The sequence below is a fragment of the Poecilia formosa genome, unplaced genomic scaffold, assembly GCF_000485575.1.
Source record: "Poecilia formosa unplaced genomic scaffold, Poecilia_formosa-5.1.2 Scaffold712, whole genome shotgun sequence".
Lineage (NCBI taxonomy): Eukaryota > Metazoa > Chordata > Actinopteri > Cyprinodontiformes > Poeciliidae > Poecilia > Poecilia formosa.
Genome location: NW_006800651.1, coordinates 81,981 through 98,655, shown reverse-complemented (window position 1 = coordinate 98,655; position 16,675 = coordinate 81,981). Strand labels below are relative to the sequence as shown.

Genomic DNA, 16,675 nt, shown 5'->3' with positions numbered 1-16,675 from the left:
TCCTTTTTTACCCAGTAAGGAGTACAATATGCATTTTTCTTTTAAATAGCTTGCAATCTCTCTGGACTAACTTTTTTTTTGTGGTTTATGCAAGTTTGTTTTATGATTACTCAGTTTTTAAAGAAAAGTTATTGGCGTAATTATCAAAATATTCTTGTGGTTATTTTTGTTGTGTATTTACAATTTCTGTCCGTTCACAAAAAGTTGACAAAAAACAAACACTCAGCACAAATTGTGGGTCATGATTGTCAAACATTGTGACATATAAATTCATCATAAAACACCTTGGTTGTAACTTGACAAAATGTTTAAGGTGTGGAACAAAAATACATTTGAATTTCATTTCGAGTTCCTCTTTATTTAAGTCATCAGATGAAAAAGAAATCTGTTTCGGCTTACTATAATCTCTTTGTATAAAAAAAATATATTTTCTGTGATGAAAAAATAAATATTAAAGACTCGGAGAAAACAAAATGCTTTTGTGCTTTAGTGAACAAAACAGGAGATGCAAATATTTACATGCATGCACAAACCCATAACCCATATGCGTTTATATATAAAGTAATTCTTGCAGCTGTTTCACTGCAACCATAAACTTTTACTGTTTGATAGAATTCATGCACCAAGGGTTTTTCTTGTGTCAGCTAAAAATACTAAAGGCGAGATCATCAGGCAGTTTAACGCCCACCATGCAAACACCCACATGAGTCTCTTCAAAGCCAAAAGTCTAAACGTTTGATAAAAACAAAAGCAGCTCTTTTCTGCTGTGTTAGGTTCACATTTTGTGCTCTTATGTTCAAAACGTTGGATCTTTTTTCTGATCAAGTAAACTGAGAAAATATCTGAATGCTCCTATAGCAGTGGTCCCCAAACTTTTCCCTTCTCTGGTGGGGGGCCGGAGATTGTTGACGGGGGAGGTGTGGAGGAGGGGTTTCTTGATTGATTTTTTACCCAGAAAGCACATGGGCAAAAACCATGAGTGAAACGGTCACTGGGACTAACTAGTATATATTCCATTGAGGGAATGTAACTATAATATGTTAATTTCTCATATGTTAGCATAAAGGCTCGTTTGAAGTATAAGTTGCTACTTACAGGCATTGCTTCTGGAATGCTGCGTTCATAACAGACACGTGTGTTCATCTGCTCTACTGCTAGCAAACAACAGTACTGATTAAATAACATAAAAGTCAAGCAGTTCCCTAAAAGTCCAACAGATGGACCATGCAAAAACAAAACACCCACAGTTTACAGGACACACTTCCTGCTAAAGAGCCCCCTGGTGGTTGAAGAAAAATCCACATATAAACCGGAAAATACAATTAATGAAAAAAAAAAATCTGAATGCTTTCCGGTATTGTTCAGGGGGCCGGACCAAATGTGGAGGCGGGACGGATCCGGCCTGCGGGCCGTAGTTTGGGGACCCCTGTCCTATAAGAACCAGTTAGATTTGTGAGTTGTGATATTATCTGACATCTTCTGTGACTAACATACAGAAAGAGGAACAATTAGGGCAATACTTTTGTTTTTGGAGATAAAGTTTTAGGAAAATAGGGATTTTATTACTTCTCTTTTCAGGTAATTGTATGGCTGTGACTTTATGCCAGAGCATTAATATTTCCACAAACAAATACTTCTCTTGAAAAACAACCATTTGTAATACAATTCTTTAGGGCACCAATCATATAAAGAAATGTGATCTGTTTAACTAAATTGCACACATATTTTCACATGTATTGATACTCAAGAAGTGCATAAAATAGTAAACTTAACAATCCAGACACTTTTGGGGTGTTTTAAATGTCAGTTGGAATTTATTATGACAATGACAACTCTAAATTATTTTAAGAAATTTATCTCGATAAATTAATCAATCCATTAAGGTGGAGTCTTTTACAGCTTTACCTTGAATCATGACTCAATGTGGGCAACAAAAATTATTTGCATTCAGTCTGCATCTAATCTGAAACTGAAGATACAAAGGTTGAAACATGTCTGCATAAATATTTTGGCTATGACCAGTTTTTTCTCTGAGTGTGGATACATTCAGCTGCAGATGTACCATGACTGAAAGTAATGAAGTGGTAAACATGGGCACATCTTCCGTGTACCGGCCACCATTTGGAGGTTTACCTGTGAGTTAATGAGACGGACAGTTGTTTTGGAGCCAACATCTTTCTCAAAGCCACTGGTTGGAGCGGCGTTGAACCGTAGCACCGCGTCATGAGTGTCTGGGGTTTAATCAAAACACACAGTTTCAGAGGAAGCAAACTTCAGGAGTTACTGATGCAACACATTCATTATGTGTTCAGAAATAGCAAAAACAGGAACCACGATGTGGTTTCATGTCACACAATGTCTTGTGATTCTTCAGAAAGAGTCAACATGTAACCATTTTGTCTGAACAAACATATTTATGCAGCTGGTTTGGATTTCACAGCTGCAGGTTCATGATTTCACACACAAGCAATGTTTTAACATTAAATATGCAACCTGTTAAGTTTGGAGGCAGATAACATTTATAATTCTGTTAACATGTTAACAGGTTATAAAGGCAGCTTTTAGCTTGGACCAAAATGTTTTCCCATCAACATATACTGGAGTGAAGGTCATTAAAGTTGGGGTTATAATGATAAATTTGAGTTGTTTTTAATAGCTGGAATTACTGTTTAGCTGCGTTGGGTATGGGTGCACAACATAACCTATTGTGGATTTGATCTCAACACAAGGTCCAAATTTAAAAATGCAGGGAAATATATAATATACAATTTATATTTTTAAGCAAGTTGTCCATACGGATTAATAAAGTTTTCACAATCATGTGAATCAACTAGTTTCAGTCGATCTTGATCATGTATGCTCTGGAAAAGGGATTTTTTTCTCTGGGAAAGTTGATTTTAATGGGTGGTATTTTCCAAACAGAGTGATGTTTTGTAACACAATCAACTATGTTACCTGCAGTAATGAAAATGCTGTATATATCAAAAACAGCTTAAAAGACATTTGACTTTGCATCATAGCCATATCCAGCGCCTTGAAATTGGCCTCTGTCTCTTTCAGAACCTCCTGCCCTTTCAGACTCTTTCAATTCAATAATACTTTATTAATAGAATTTAAATGTTGTTGTAACTCAATAAAGATTCTTCAGAGTTATTGCAGATGAAATTCAAGGATTCTTAAAACATGCATGAAAGAATGAAAGCAACACTTTTGATGAGAGAATAATATAATATATACCTTAAAGTAGGTTTAGCATAACAGTCCCATTCTAAAGTCACTTTAATGAAAACTGCAACGATGGTGATCATATAGTTTCTAGTTCAGAATCAATCCTTGGTGGTCTCTGAGTTGCTCAGCAACACAAACTTTGTTCATCTGAGCGGAACTGTTTTGGTAGGGTGGATTGAACTTTGACACAACGGTTCATCAAACAAGACAAAAACTCAAAACATGCTTCAAAAATCCCAACAGAGACCAACTGGAAACCATGTCAATGTATACACTGGATATAATGTAGACATTTTTCTCAGTAGGTTTTATAGGTCTGAATATTCAAGCCTTAGAAAATGGACCAGAACTCTACTCAGTGTAATTTTTTGACTCAATAGTTTTAAATGCACTGGGTTCTTTCTTCTTTCACCAGTGGAACACCTGGTTCAGCTGCTGCCTAGACATGTTGATAATCCTGATTTCAGGTTAGAATTTTCATTTTGTTACAATGAGACAGCTCACCAATTTCCTTGCCTAGTCCCGAGTTGCGGAGTGACCCTGCAGACGACACCACTGCACAGCTTTTGTATGGCCCGAGGTCAGAGGTCAGCTGTTGTGGCGGTAGCAGCAGGGGAGCCCAGGCCAACGCAGAGAAAGGCTGATGATCAGAAGTCAAAGTGGTGACCTCTACCTTCTCCTTGAGCTGGCAGAGCAGCTCCCTGCCGCTCAGTTTCAGCCGGTTGGAGGTGCCACCAGGTCCAGACACCTTTACGCCGTATTTATTCATCGCCTGGTAGAACGTCCACGAATTATTGCAAGCAATCGCAAAGAAATAAGTTCATCTGATGAGTGAAGAGGCAGCATTAACTCACCTGATAGTTCTGCACCACCTTCTTCAGCCTGTTTCCCAGCATGCTGCTGGACATCTCATCATTCCACACATCTCCTAAAATCCCTTTAGACCCGAAGAACTCAGAGTCGCCCGATTTGCCGCTTAGCTCTCCTTTACGTCGGCCTACAAATAGAGTCTCTAGTGCCCGTGTGAAAGGGCCTGGCAGCAGGTGAGAAAAAAAGCCTGAGGACTCTTTTGCTTTTGTTGCTCGTTTCGGTGGAGACTCCCAGTCCTCGTTGGTGTGGTTGGGTGAAGACAAGACGGGGATTGGGCGGTGAGGGTCACCTGCAATTATACCCGGGTGCTTCTGAGGGTCTGCGTAGATTGATTTTGCTCCCCCTCGCAGCACCTGAGCAGGTCACAGAAATGAGGACATACTTCAAGCTTGTTTCTTTATTGTTCAGAGGAAATAAAGATAGTTTATCCAATAAGATAGTTTATCCAATAATATCCCATTATTTGTAAGTTTTTTTGTCCGAGTTTTTATTAGTTTGTCCTGAATCAGTACAGCACACATGCTGTACTGACATGGGGACATGGAGCTTTAATATCGGCGAGAATGAAGAATGGCAACAAACCTTGATGACTGAGTGTGTACGAGGCTGAGCCCTGGTACGTGCCCTCACACCAAAGATGGCGTCTGTGACAGGCACACTGTTTTCAGCACACAGGGCATAAAGAAGAGCCATGGAGATGCAGAAGAAGGTCATGCAGATGGCTCCACGGCGAGCGCGACGCCTCAGACGCCACAGCAGGCTGACCCTGTCCATCGCTGCTCCGGGAATCTAAACAACAAATATCACATAACAGAAAGTAAATTGCATGAAGACAAACTACATTTTTTTTGTAGGAGAATTTTTCATAAAAGATATGCCCATAAAAACAACAAAGAAATCTCTTTTACATCACATTTGAATAACATCAACACCAACTGACAACATCTCTTGTTTCAGGTAATTTTTTCCCAATTCCAATTGTGCTAGAAATTGGTTAAAAAGACTTTAGAGACTTCAAAAACAAAATTGAACCATTACATAAATAAAATGAATCTTGCAGTTTTGAATAACCATTAAAAATTGCAAGTTGTTGCACAGGAGCTAGCAGATGGGTGGGGAGAAGGCGGCACAGGGAAGCTAAGAAGATATACTGGGGAAAACAAAGGGGGAGGAAACACCACGGAGCTGAAAATACTTCTAATACTAAAGAAACACTAAGACTAAAGAAAACCTGATAAGCTGCAAGAGAAAAAGACCTGAGTGAAAAAATAAACAGAAACAAGGCTAATCTAACAATAAGAACTAAGGAACGTAGAACTAGAGTATCTAGAAGGACTAAACAAAGAAATAACCTAACTAGAATCACTAAAGATTGACATAGAATCAGTCAAAGTACTAACTAAACCTAAAGTGACAAAATAAGAAAACTAGAAATACTATGAGGGGAGCTAGAAGGACTTAAGAAATAACCCAACTAGGATGCTGAAGGAAGATGGGCATGAAGCAGACATAACAGAACTAAACCTACAGTAACCAGATAAGAAATGCTTCAACCACTATGGGGGAAGCTACAAGGACCGACTAAGAAATAACTTAACTGGAACCACTAAAAGAAGGTATACATAGACTCAGACATATAAGAATAACAGAACATAGAGTAACTAAAAAACAAAACGCTATGAAGGACTGGAAATGAGGAAAGCAATAACAAGACAAGACAATTCTAACCACAATAAATAACCTCAAATAAAACTAAAATGACCACGAAGGGCTCACCTAAAGTCAACTAAAACATGCTGCTAAAAAGATGAAAAGCAAAACCAATCCCAAAAACACAGAGTCCTGACAGTCCCAACTAATTTTTCCTTTTTGTTTTGCTTGAAGATTTATTGCACAATGAGAAAACTGGTTTAAAATTAAAAAAATGAAGCCCATTTGAAAATGAAAACTTCAATTAACGTCTATGAAACCTAAGAAATCCAGAAGCAGACATAAATTTTAAAGCTGAAATGGAAAAGATAAAACATTCCAAATGCCTTAAATCTAAAGAATATTTTAAAAGCAACTCATTTGAGTGTTAAATGGAACTAGTCTTATTTTTAATACACAAAGCATAAGTCTGACGTGCAAAAAATGTAAGTATGCAAAGCAAGGTTTTATTTTCAGTAATTAACACATCAATAAAATCAGTTAACACTGCAGAAATGTCCAACAGCATATTTAACTGTATCACTAAAAGCTACTTTTACCCACCTTGCTGTCAAGACAGAGCCATCAGTGGTAGAATGATCATCGGACAGTAAATACAGACACTGATAAACTGCCTTCTTTCTGCTCAGTTTCAGTTCGGCGGCCCTCCTGAGGTGATCTTCATGGTTTATTCACACTTGAGTAATCTTCAGCTGCTGTTGTATTGTAGTGACGGAATGCTAACCAACAGTTTCAACATGGCTGACCACAATAACAGTCTGCTTAATTCTGTTTCCCACCTGTCAGTCTATTGAAAACAAATCAACAGCAATGGCTTTTTAGATAACATCTTAATGCATTATGAATCAATGCTCCAAGGTACAAAGCAAACAGAAAAAAAATACACTCAGTAATGTATTGACGAACAGTGTGAACAGCTTAACATATACAACTCTGCTGTCCGAAATTCAAGAAATTAATATTTTGCCAAAATAATTAACAGTAACAAAAACAATAAAGTTTTGTTTTCCACCATTGATAATCTGATTAATCCTAAATTTACTGACTATTCACAGACTACAACTGACTCTCTTTGTGAACAGTTTGCAAATCACTTCAGAGGAAAAATCGAGTGAATTAGCACTAGCATTTTATCTGAGCAAAATACTGGTTTTAAGTCTACTGAATGTTTTTTTTAACCTCTGGAAACACTGGACAATTTTGCTGTGGTTGATGCAAGAGATGCTCAGGAAAGTTTTCTCTCAAATCAAACCAACCACCTGCGTCTTGGACCCGATTCCCTCATTACTTTGTCATTCATTTAATATTTGTTTTCAGTATGAAATTTTTAAGTATTGTAAATTGCTCTCTTCAGATGGGTGTCTCCACCATGTCCTTTACAATGTCAGTGGTAAAGCCCCTTCTGAAGAAGAGTAATCTGGATTGTAGTGATTTTAATAATTACAAACCTGTATCCAGCTTACCATTTTTAAGTAACGTTTTAGAAAAGCTTGTTTTTATCCAATTAAATATTTTTTTAAATGACACTGGCATCTTAGAAAAGTATCAATCTGGTTTTAGGATAAACCACAGTACAGAGACATCCTGGGTCTGAGTACCACCTTTGATAAAGTGGATCACCAAATTCTTTTAAACAGATTACAGCATATGGTGAAACGTCTAGTGAGCTTTCGGAGTCTTTTGCCAACTGCCATAAAAAAGAAGTAGTGCTGAATGTTTGCGGAAGTAAAAGTGGATGCTATATTACGATTTTGAAGATGTTGTCCGACCGAAGCCTTCTGGACTGCTCTGCATCCCCAGAACCAGAACCAAGCGAGGAGAAGCAGCATTCAGTTTCTATGCACCACAGATTTGGAACAAACTTCCAGAAAACTGTAAAACAGCTGAAACACTGGGTGCCTTTAAATCTCAACATAAAACCCACCTGTTTAGAGTTGTTTATGGCTAAGTTAGGGTTAGAGTGCGGGTTTTGATGTCTTCGATGTTTTTACTGTTTTTATCTTTAGTTTTTATCTATTTATTAATTTCTTTTTATTTCTCTTTCTCACTGTATACATTTTAATGATGAAAAGCCCCAGTTAAAGGGCGTTTAACTAAAGTCCTACGGGGTTTAGAGTCCCAGTTGACGGCGTTTCAACTAAAACCTATAGGTTGGAGTCCTTGTCAAACGATGTTTTTGACTAAAGTCCCAGAGGGTTAGAGCTCCAGTTAAACGACAGCTAAACGATATTTAACTGAAGTCCTACAAGGGTTTTAAATGTTTTCATCTTTTTTTTAAAAATCTTTTTCAAAATGTCTCTTTCTCACAGTTTTTTTTTCAATGTCACATGCTGTTTTTATTTTAATTATGTGAAGCACTTTGAAATGCCTTGCTGCTGAAATGTGCTGTACAAATAAAATTATAAAATTTGATTGATTGATTGCATATTAACAACTTAATCCTTATTATAGTCCGCCATGGTTGTTGTTTTTCTTCCCACTTGCGTGTATCAGGGCATAGAATAGGACATTTGTTGAGTATCAATGATGTTAAGGTCTGATGAATATGACCTGGATGTTTAGTCACATTTGAATCAGATATGTGTCAGATATCTAAGGGGCCTGGGTCACTTTTGAAAAAAATCTGACCTATATTGTTCAGACTGTCATCAGATACAAGTCACATTAAAGGCAAAATAATAGGAATTGGGTCACTTCAAGCTGCTGTGTGAACTGATGCAAAACAGTGTCAGAATTTGTTTGATTTGAATTTGGCTCGTTTTTCACAAATTATGTCGCCATGGTTGCTCGAAATACCAACAAAAGTAATAGCATCCCTCATAGGATCAAGCCGCACATTTTGATATATGTATATTGTGGGGGTGCACACTGTGGTTTGGGCTGCATTAACGGTGAAAGGAAGGGGCATTTATTTTGAGGTGAAGGATAATAGGTCTCTTCCATGCATTCCTATGCAATGCTATGGCCCCAATACGTAAAGAATAGAATAGACTTTATTGATCCCCAAGGGGACATTGCTTATTTGTTGAAAGACACTCCATCTCAGGTAACAAATAAAACGTTTGTAAAATATATACATACCTATACTGTAAAAAAAAAGTCAGTAAATTTACGGTAAAAAAAATGGCAAAAGACCAACAGTTACTGACCGTCATATCTACAAACATTTAATTACTGTAGAAAATACATGCAATTATCATAACTCAATAAACATATGTCCTAAGTAATTTTGACAGTCATGAATGTAGAAAATACAGAAATATATTGTAAAAATATAATTGTAAAATTCATAGAAAAATATTGTAATATTAGCAGCAGTTAATTACCCTAAACTTAACACTAATCAGCCAAAATTACAAATTTTGCTGATATTTATATTTACATTGTAAAACCGTAAACGAGCCTGCAAAAGGAATTTTTACAAAGAACAGAATGCTGGTGTGATATTTTGGTTTCTTTTTTAACAATGCCTTTAATACACCAAACTGAAATCTCAACAGTAGACCAGGCATCAATCTGGCAACCCACCGATTGCAAAGCAAACTCCTACAGCCAACGCCACCATCATTTATGAGAGTATTTGATTAAATGATGCATTTGAGATTAATTTNTGATGAATATGACCTGGATGTTTAGTCACATTTGAATCAGATATGTGTGAGATACCTAAGGGGCCTGGGTCACTTTTGAAAAAAATCTGACCTATGTTGTTCAGACTGTCATGAAAAAAATCAGATACAAGTCAGATTAAAGGCAAAATAATAGGAATTGGGTCACTTCAAGCTGCTGTGTGAACACAACATAACTGACGCAAAGTAGTGTTGATTTTAGTAAAGTAAATTAACTTAACTTGCCATCTACTATTAAAGGTATTTAAAGTAACCCTTCTTGTGGGTTACACTTGGTTTTAAATATTGTGCTATTAGTAGAGAATAGTCTAGAGAGTTTTTAATTTTGTTATTGTGATAAATAGCAGGGTTTACAGTAAATGGAGACTGTTATTTGTCATGTAAACAAATAATTATCTAGTTTGTATTACTGCTTGATCCTTTAGCATCAGCAGCAAGATTCTTTTATGAACTCTGTTCCTGTAGTTGAGCGTGGCTCAGGATACTGTGGTGTCCTGAACTCAACAAAGTAAAGTCACAGTTCGCTAGCTAAGGCTGCTAACTAGCAGGTGCTAGCTCAGGCTGCTGAGAGCCCAGTAGGCCTGGTCCTTGTCAGGATGCGGCTGCTGTCTTTGAAATCAAGTTTCTGCTATTTTTGCACGTTCAGAAGGAGAAGGAAACATCTCTGCATCACAGGTGAGTCCCTTTCACGGTTTTAACTGAAGTTAGCTAACTTTAACCAACTGATAAAGAAATGTGTAATTTCTGAGCCATGCTGTTTATGCACATGCACTGCAGCTAGATATTTACTACATTTAATTTTCCGAGACGCAACACTTCCATTAATATTTCTGTAAGAACGACTGCATAGATTATATTTCTGGTCTACTTTAGACTGCATGTGCTTAAAGTTATTGTTAATGGCAGAAGCAACTTTTCAAGTTTGGTTCAGTAATTAATTTGAATTACTTTGAGTGTGAAATGTTCATGCATGCAAGTTAAATCTGTGAAGAACACCTTAGCTTTTGTTTCAATACTTTGGTAATACTTGGAAGTATAAAGCTTGGCATCAGAGCTAATACTTAATATTTTCTTTGACCTCTTGACTCTCACCCCCAAAATACTTGCACTAAAGTCACTGGGTCCATGACAGTTGAAGGGTTTTAAGATAAGGAAATTTAAATATTAATATTTTACAGTTTTTCTCAGTTTGGGTCCATTTCTCAGAATAGAATTGAAATTCTTAAAACTACCTATTCAATCTTCAAATTACTGTGTCACTTCTGCTCATCAAAAAATGAGTTTATCATTCCTTTTGCAAGCTTTGCTTTTGTAGATCATGCAATTGATTATCTGCACTTCTCTGCTTTTCCCCCGTTGTAATTTGCTTTAATTGTGTTGATCAAAATATGTTAAACGTGTCTGTGTTGAATTCTCAACTTCCAAAACAGCATAAGTTCATTGTGTAAGTCTTAACATGCATAAGTCTTAAAGTTGTCATAATGTCAATCATATTTTAATTAATTTATATTTGATTCTTTTCTAAATCTGTCCTGAATTGGTAAATTGCTCCCAAGCAGGGGCGCAACTACATATTATTCAGGTGGATGCAAAAACATAAATCGCCACACCCCCCCGAAGGAAGGTACGTAAGGGTTAAGGAGCGTAGACAACATACGGTCGCTCTAGCCCCCACTCCATCCGCCCCAAGACGAAGACACGTGTTTACATGTGCGCGAGGTGAAGGAGCGTAAGGGCGCGGTGAAGTGTATGCGAAAGCATCATTGGCGCGGCGCCCCTCCAGACGGGGTTTTGACGCCCCTTCTGGTGCAGCGCCCCTATGCGGGACATGCGCTGCATAACCCACTTTTTGCGCCACTGCTCCCAAGTGAGTCCTGAGTTTCTCTAACAGGTCAATGTATGAACAATTAACTCAACCAACGACCAACCAGTTTTCTGAAAACAGATTGAAGGTGCATCTTGTGAACCATCAGTTGGCAACAATATGGTCTATATAGCCAGAACACAACACAATGTTACATTTCTGAGGACTGATGAACTTAAACTTGCCCTACTTAAACACCCCTCAGGCTCTGCTTCCTTGCCAGATTATCGACAGCCACGAGCCAGTAGAGATCCAGCGTTTCCTTTCAAGCCTTCAGTGTTTCTACGACCCCCTTCTGTCCACGGATTTAACCCTCCTGCCAAGCCCTTCACGGATCCCTTCTATTCTGGATTTCTGGACCCTGACCCAAGCTCTGCCTCACGACCACCGATTATCGCCTGCCCCTCAAAGCTAAGTTTGCTCTCTCTGACCTCCTGTGTATGACCTCTGCCTTATCATCGACAAAGTCCCTGGGTGTTGCGTTTTGGATCTCCTCGTGGAGATCTTCATTGCATCCACAGAAACCTGTTCCACTGGTTTCCTGCAAACCCTTGTCATCTGACCCTCTGTTCCTCTGCTCCACCCGTCCACTGCTCCACAGGTCAGTTAAGCCGAACATTTCTAAGATACCCCTCCTTTATCTATGCATCACCAGCCTTCTCCCCTCTCTCCTCAGTGCTGTGTTTGATGACCTCTCCCTGAGCAGAAACCAGTATCTGAAAATAAACTTTTTTTTCCCTTTTGTACACTCCTGTGTGTGGTTGAATTTCCGGGTCCCCTCTGAGTGCCCTAACAAAAACTTATGATTTTGAGTCACTGATATGTTAATAGACAGAATTTTGAGAGCTGAACTAAGGATTTTTCAAGCAAACAAATGTTATTTTTGCCGTTTCTACAAATTGTTTTGAGAAATGCGCTTACTGTTTTGTAAATGCCAACAATGACTTGAGAAATGCACCAAAAGTGACTGAGAAAAACTAACATAGCATAAATTGTCTCAGGTGTATCTATTTGTTTGCCTGTATGAAACGTGTACACGTTTACAGCTTTGTTTCTGCTAGCTTGCAGGAATTGTAACTTACATAAATGGTTGAAGACAACTTATTGGGCTTCATGAGACTCGGATAAATGGTGAGTATCTATTCCATAAATTGCCTAAAACAGTTATATTTAACTTTTAAAGTCAATTTGTGTATTGAAAATTGGACGTAAGATTGTTTAACATGTTACAAGGGTTCACTCTTGTTTGGGGACATACATTTGAAAAAAGAAGAAAAGGATTGCTGCTCCAAGACAGAGCTTTGTATAAACGGGTGGCGCGTTGCATGAGGAAGCATTGAAGCACTTCCGAATGGTTGCCATGGAGATCTGAGATTGTCGCAAACATGTTTTCATGAGGAAATGACTCCTCATGAACATGGAATTATAACAAGATATAAAGCTCAAATCTAAACAGTTGATGGTGATATACACACCAAATAAGGGATGTTCACTTTAATTTATCAACCCTTTGTTTTTGAATTTTCAGGGATTTTTTCTCTTTGACTTTCTGCATTGAGTTGTTGTTCTTGTGTCATCTATCCTGAATTACTGATCAAAAAGTAAAAAATTGTAAAGAGAAAAATGTTTCTCCCAAAAGGAAGGTTGGAGATAGACAATTCCCTGAAACAACAGGTCTTGTTTTTATTTATGTTTTTGTTTGTGTATTTTGTCTGGTTCCAGAGAGGATCACACCTGTCAACAACAAACAACGGTTTAAGAACTACTGACTTTTCAGTCAGAAATGATCACACCGCCTGGTTGAAGTACCAGTCTCCATACGCAAGTCAACAAAGGTGAAACAAACATTTAAGCGAATGGTGCATTTATGTGATATTCATGTAGTGCATTTTTCTAACTTTTGCTTTCTTTGTTTTCCAGCAGCGAGGAAACACCCGATTGACAACATGTGAGTCTCAATTTCAACCTGTGACTGGGAAGACTACAACCATCCTGAACAAACTCTGAACTCAGTGACTCTCAACCCAGAACAAGTTATCACCGGTTTTTCTTCTACAACAGGCTATCTCTTATGTGGACACATGCTGTTTTTTAGTTTGTTTGTTTTGTTTTCCAGATCTCAGTAATACCATGAGGAAACTGGACAGAAAATAGAATCGGTTCTTTTTTTAACTGAATTTTTAAAATAGAAATTGTTTCTTTAAGTGGATTACTCGTAATCTGTATTTTTGTTTAATTTGAATTAATTTTCTTTATAACTTTCTGTATAGAAATGCTGAAAAGTTGCACTTCCTTGTGTGTTGTACTGTAATTTTTATGGTAAAATTCTGGTAAGAACAGCAACCGGTAATTTACCATAAAGTTTTTGGGGTTTTTTACAATAAAATGTCAATATATCATACAGTCTGGCCGTGTTTTTCACTTATGTAGATATTATGCCTCAGGCAGTATGACCGTATTTACTACGGCAAAACAACATTTTAATTTTTTATTTAACCATATTTTAGGAAATACTTTTCCGTACGGTAAAATACCGGCAGATTTGGTTGCCAGAATTTTACTGTATAAAGACGGTAAAATTCTGGCAACCACAGCTGCCAGTTTTTTAGTGTAAATTGAGGCCATCTTTTTTTTACAGTGCATGTATCCCATATAGTTGTCAATCTATTGGAAAAATAGAATATATTGAAATATGTGGTTATTTACTTTCTTACATTTATTACGCTCCTGACTGGACTTTCTTTTTTCTCTCGAGTTGTATGTCTGAATGTTTTAGCTCTTTGAATTCTCTCATTACTGAAATCAGTACAGACAAAGTTTCAAAAAGGAACATTTATCATTTTCATATTGTTTTCTTGTAAGTTAACAAGTGAACCATTCTTTATAATAAACCCCTTTAGTGAATATGTCACCACCAACGGTTTACTTCATTAGGATGAAAAGGTGATTGGGCATTTTAGCTGAAATGTTAATTTAGTAGATTTTTTTTATTACCTCAGAGGCAGGACTTTGCTTTGTCCAACCTGCTAACGACCACACAGCAAACGTCCTTCTGCTTCATCTAATGTAAGTTTTTGCATCGGTGAAATAAGAACATGTTTAGTTTATGGTCAAGGATGTACTTGCAGCCAGACCCGAGCCATACAGGACACAAACCTTCATCTCTGTTACCTTCTCCCTTTTGCAAGTACTAAGTTATTTTTAAAAAAGTAGTTGACAGTCTCTTTTATTTTGCTTGTCAATATGTGATCGCAGTAAAGTCAGAAAAACAAGCAATTTGCTAAAAGTTTTTTTTTCTCTCTACTAAAATTTATGAACTTTCAAATTCATCTATGTTGTGAATTCGTACTGTTAAATTCTGTGCTGTGTAATCGAAAAGATAGTGACCAATAAAACAAACAAACAAACAAAAAAACCTGTAAGATATGTTTTTGACAACCTTGATTTGAGTTTTAACTCTGTCTGCTAGGAAGGGTCCAGTGAACATTTTAGTTTACTTTCCACAAAGAAATTTTTTGTAGTCGATGAAGTGTGGAATGAGTTAAACATGGAAATCAAGGAATGCTCAAATATCAAACAGTTTAAATCATGATTTAAGCAAATGGTCTTTGCTGCATATCAATATGAAAAATAATCTCATAGTTGAGAATCTCACTTTAGTCAAACTGCAGTTTGCTCTCCTGTCAGATAAAAATATGAAACTGCTTCTGGTTCCTCTGAAGTTTACACACAATCAGTCTTTAGCAGATTAACTTTTCCTTTTCCATGTCTGACACCTACTGTTACAATGCAGGACTTTGTGTGAAAAACTTTTGTTAGTTTTTGCAATTTGGTGCATTTTATTGGGGTTTTATTTTAATGATGAACACAAAACAGCACATTTTAGTGAAGTGAAAATTTTTTGGTTAATTCTTTAATCTAATAATGTTTCCTAAAAGCAAAGGAAACACCTGGCACCAGAGATAATCTTAAATGTGAATCTGTTACAGTTATACAAAATAATGTTTGCTATGTGAACATCTGTTTAAGGCTGAAGACTTACACTTTTATGCAGGATGGTGATAATCTTGTAATGTAGAATTCTCTATTCTGTTCAAAACAAATTTTATCTTTTAAGGAAATTTGCAGCACTTTTTATTCACATTTTTATTAGCTATAGATACTTAAAATGGCCTTTTTGTGTCATTCCTCAGAAATAAATCTATCAGGTCAGACTTAAGAAAACCAGTACGGTAGTAAAATTCTTTCTGGTTCATGTCTAGTAATCTCCTTCCCTCCTGCTCCCAACCTCTTCTTCCACCACCAATACAAACATTTATCCAGTTCAGCATAGATAAATTAAAATAAAACTCTGTACCTTCATCACAAAATGGTTTTGATGTAGTTTGTGTCCCATACTGCTAGAGGTGTAGACTGTCCTTCCCCCACAGTTCTTAAATGACACATTGGGATCCTGCTGCCACTGAAAAATGGGCGTTCCTACCACTAGGGAGAAAACTAAAACATGCAGGATGCCGGCCCTCCAGGATCGACTTTGGACAGCCCTGTATTAGGGCATTAGGGCATGAATAGACATGCATTAAGGGCATGTCTATTCACTGATACCTGGTGTAGAATTCTTTTCAATATTGGGACCAATACAGATCCCAATATCACAGATCAGTGATTCTTGAGAATAGGGACAAAAAGGGTTTTCATTTTCCCATAATTTTTTGTTGTTGTTATTTCTCAACCTTATGTATGCAAATACGACAAATAATGTTTAGGAAATGTAAAGATGCTAAGGTGCAGGCTCCCAGTTGCAACATTTTTTTTAAATATTACATTTTTAATCGACCTGACCTAGAACGTTGTCATCACCATCTGACAAAAATAAATATAAAATAATTTTTAAAATACCCTATTAGTGATATTTTTACTCATTTTACAGACAAATGCTTCTCAAGAAACAAAATAAATATTATTTAAAACCAAAAACAACAAAAAGTCCATCTGACGGAGTTGACACAGAACTGAAGGTGATGACAAACTAGTGAGTAAAATGAAAAACTTGATACATTATGAAGTAATGCAATTTATGAAAAATACATTAAAATGAATTAATTGCACATTTAAGTGAGATTTGACAACAATTTCACTGAAAGAATCACAAAAACTCTGACGGAGTTGACAAAAAGCCAAACTACCTCAATTTATATGATGTTATTCTGAAGGAGGCCATATTGTAGCTCATCAGGTCCATGAAATCTTTACAGTATATCAAAATGAAGCTTTTATTTCACAAAATTTCATCAAAGTTTTGTAAATTGTCAGTTATGGAGTTGATACATCATGGTTGTGACAAGCAACTTAGGGATAAAGCAGAAGAAAAAAC

General features: G+C 36.8%; 1 protein-coding gene across 1 annotated transcript in view; it reads right to left on the bottom strand.

Annotated features, from left to right (window-relative positions):
• st6gal1 (ST6 beta-galactosamide alpha-2,6-sialyltranferase 1) overlaps positions 1-16,675 on the bottom strand; it is a 30,056-nt gene that overhangs the window by 4,091 nt on the left and 9,290 nt on the right. The window contains exons 3-6 of the mRNA XM_007542592.2: positions 4,681-4,887; positions 4,083-4,451; positions 3,733-4,000; positions 2,134-2,231 (exon numbers count right to left, since the gene is read on the bottom strand). Coding sequence (XP_007542654.1) covers positions 2,134-2,231; positions 3,733-4,000; positions 4,083-4,451; positions 4,681-4,887 — 942 coding nt within the window. The remainder of the gene's footprint in view (positions 1-2,133; positions 2,232-3,732; positions 4,001-4,082; positions 4,452-4,680; positions 4,888-16,675) is intronic.